Source organism: Anarrhichthys ocellatus, unplaced genomic scaffold (genome assembly GCF_004355925.1).
Source record: "Anarrhichthys ocellatus isolate YVR2014 unplaced genomic scaffold, GSC_Weel_1.0 scaffold6543, whole genome shotgun sequence".
NCBI lineage: Eukaryota > Metazoa > Chordata > Actinopteri > Perciformes > Anarhichadidae > Anarrhichthys > Anarrhichthys ocellatus.
This window is the reverse complement of record NW_022286517.1, coordinates 1-2827: the sequence shown is the minus strand read 5'-3', so window position 1 is coordinate 2827 and position 2827 is coordinate 1. Positions and strand designations below refer to the sequence as shown.

At 49.3% G+C, this 2827-nt stretch overlaps 1 protein-coding gene across 1 annotated transcript; it reads left to right on the top strand.

Moving 5' to 3' along the window:
• Positions 1 to 368: 368 nt before the first annotated feature.
• Positions 369 to 2489, top strand: LOC116380244 (adenomatous polyposis coli protein-like; the record flags this gene model as incomplete). Its single annotated transcript, XM_031842188.1, has 7 exons — positions 369 to 491; positions 611 to 788; positions 863 to 1063; positions 1341 to 1436; positions 1536 to 1675; positions 1781 to 1858; positions 1996 to 2489. Coding segments are annotated over 7 exons (948 nt in total), but the record flags the coding sequence as incomplete, so codon positions are not given.
• Positions 2490 to 2827: the final 338 nt, after the last annotated feature.

Here is a 2827-nt window from a genome sequence, read left to right as displayed (position 1 = left end):
ATGCACACCTTAAAACTGTCTGGATAGCACTATGCTAGCGCTAAACAGGAAGAACGAGCAGGAAGTTATAAAAAGGGGGCGGGGCATCATAAATGTGAGTCAACAGCTGGTGGAGCTAATTCTCCAGTCAGGTGCCATTAAGCCACCACAGAAGAAGACTTTATTTTGAGTATTTTCTGGAAATTCAGTTGATTTTTGCTCCACTTTTAATTAAATTTTTTTTTTTTTTACAGTTTATTGGATTTTTTTCCTTAAAAGTTGAACCTCGTTTTAATTTATTATGATGTGATTTTTTTTTACTGTGACATTATTTAATTTGATGTGTTGGAAATGTTCATCTCTCTCTTTCTCTCTCTCTCTCTCTCTAGGTGGAGGAAGCTCAGGGGGCGACCGACAGCAGCGGATTGGCCGGAGCTCGGTTGGACCAAGAGCCAGCCAACGAGACAAGCTACTCTGTGCCTCGACGAATCACCAGCCACCTCGGAACCAAGGTGATTAATTCTACCTAGCAACACAATTACAAAACCTGCTAACCCTCCACCAAATGTGTCGCCCCCTACAGGTGGAGATGGTGTCCGCTGTAAAAAGTTGTCTGTGTCGCCCCCTACAGGTGGAGATGGTGTACAGTCTTCTGTCGATGTTGGGGACTCACGATAAAGACGACATGTCGCGGACGCTGCTCGCCATGTCGAGCTCGCAGGACTCGTGCATCGCCATGCGTCAGTCTGGCTGTCTGCCGCTGCTCATCCAGCTGCTGCACGGCAACGACAAGGACTCCCTGCTGCTAGGTAAGTTAGTTCCCAGAGAAGGAAAGTGTTCTTGTCTGTTTCTCACAGGTAACTCACCTGTTGGTTTACATTAGGTAACTCCCGCGGCAGCAAAGAGGCTCGTGCGCGTGCGTCGGCCGCACTGCACAACATCGTCCACAGTCAGCCTGACGACAAGAGGGGCCGGCGGGAGATCAGAGTGCTCCACCTGTTGGAGCAGGTCCGCCATTACTGCGAGGAGTGTTGGAGCTGGCAGGAGAACCACGAGAGGGGCGTCGACCAGGAGGACAACCCCAGTGAGTGATGTCACACACACACTGACAAATCAGGAGGACAGACGGCATAACGCGTCGCATGTCCAAATTTTTAATAGTTAATGTATAATGTCAACAAAGCGTTTCAAAGATGGAGAGAGATGTTGGGCTTATGTTCTGTAACCAGTGTAGCACAAAAGCATTGTGGGATTAGCAAGCTAGCTAGCGGATGGGTGGCAACTTGGCTAGCCTGCTAATCCCACGATGCTTTAATACAGTACTGGTTACAGAACATATAATCAAGCTGTTGTGTCTTCAGTGCCGTCTCCAGTGGAGCGTCAGATCTGTCCGGCCGTCTGCGTCCTCATGAAGCTTTCATTTGATGAAGAACATCGACACGCCATGAACGAACTCGGTCAGTGGGACCATCAGCTGGTTTAGTGTTTCTCTGGTTTAATGTTTCCTCTCTGGTATTCATACCCTCTGTATGGCTGTGGGTTATTTGTCCCTGCAGGCGGTCTGCAGGCGGTGGCTGAGCTGCTGCAGGTGGACTGTGAGATGTTCGGTCTGAGCAGCGATCATTACAGCGTCACCCTGCGGCGATACGCCGGCATGGGGCTCACCAACCTCACCTTTGGAGACGTAGCCAATAAGGTCGGAGGAAAACACAAACATTTACTGACTAATCAATCATCACACACGCACCTCTAACTCTGTAACCAATCGGATCACATCTTCACCTTGTTGTTTTCCCGTCAGGCCACGCTGTGCTCCATGAAGGGCTGTATGAGAGCGATGGTCGCTCAGCTGAAGTCTGACAGTGAAGACCTGCAGCAGGTAAACTCACCTGTGTTTAATGACGGTTCAGATTTACAGAACTTCTCAACACAACTCTGAGCTCCTCGTCAGCACGATGGAGGCTTCTGTCTCAGCTTCTGAATATTTCCTTGTCCTGTTGGTCATTGTTTTTCTAGGTGATAGCTAGTGTGTTGAGGAACCTGTCGTGGCGTGCTGATGTGAACAGTAAGAAGACGCTGCGTGAGGTCGGCAGCGTGCGAGCGCTGACCGGCTGTGCTCTCGAGGTCCAGAAGGTAAATAACAACTAATCGACCCTCTGATCACGGAGACGTTACGAGGCGGTTTCTCTCCCGTGTCTCCCGTCACATTTCACTTTCTGTGGTCTTAAGTTTTTCACTTCAAAATAAAAGTCCTGCTCCTCTCTGGAAACAGAACCATCATGACTAGAAGTAGAACTAGAACACGTCTTTAATGCAGAACAACACAGTGATGACATCAATCATTAAAAAGTTGAATTTCTTTGATAATTTATTTTACAAAAATTAGAAAACAATAGAATTTATATATCCAACATTTCTCCAACTGTCTCCAAGTGTAGGAAAAACATGGAGGCTCTACATGTTATAAATATTAAACTATTGACATGTTTCAGCCTCTCCTCTCCTCTCTCCTCCCCTCTCTCCTCTCTCCTCTCTCCTCTCCTCCCCTCTCTCCTCCCCTCTCCTCTCCTCTCCTCCTCTCTCCTCTCCTCTCCTCCTCTCTCCTCTCCTCTCCTCCCCTCTCTCCTCTCCTCTCTCCTCTTCTCCCCTCTCTCCTCTCCTCTCTCCTCCCCTCTCTCCTCTCCTCTCCTCCCCTCTCTCCTCTCCTCTCCCCTCTCTCCTCTCCTCTCCCCTCTCTCCTCTCTTCTCTCCTCTCCTCTCTCCTCCCCTCTCCTCTCTCCTCTCCTCCCCTCTCTCCTCTCCTCTCCTCCCCTCTCTCCTCTCTCCTCTCCTCTCTCCTCCCCTCTCT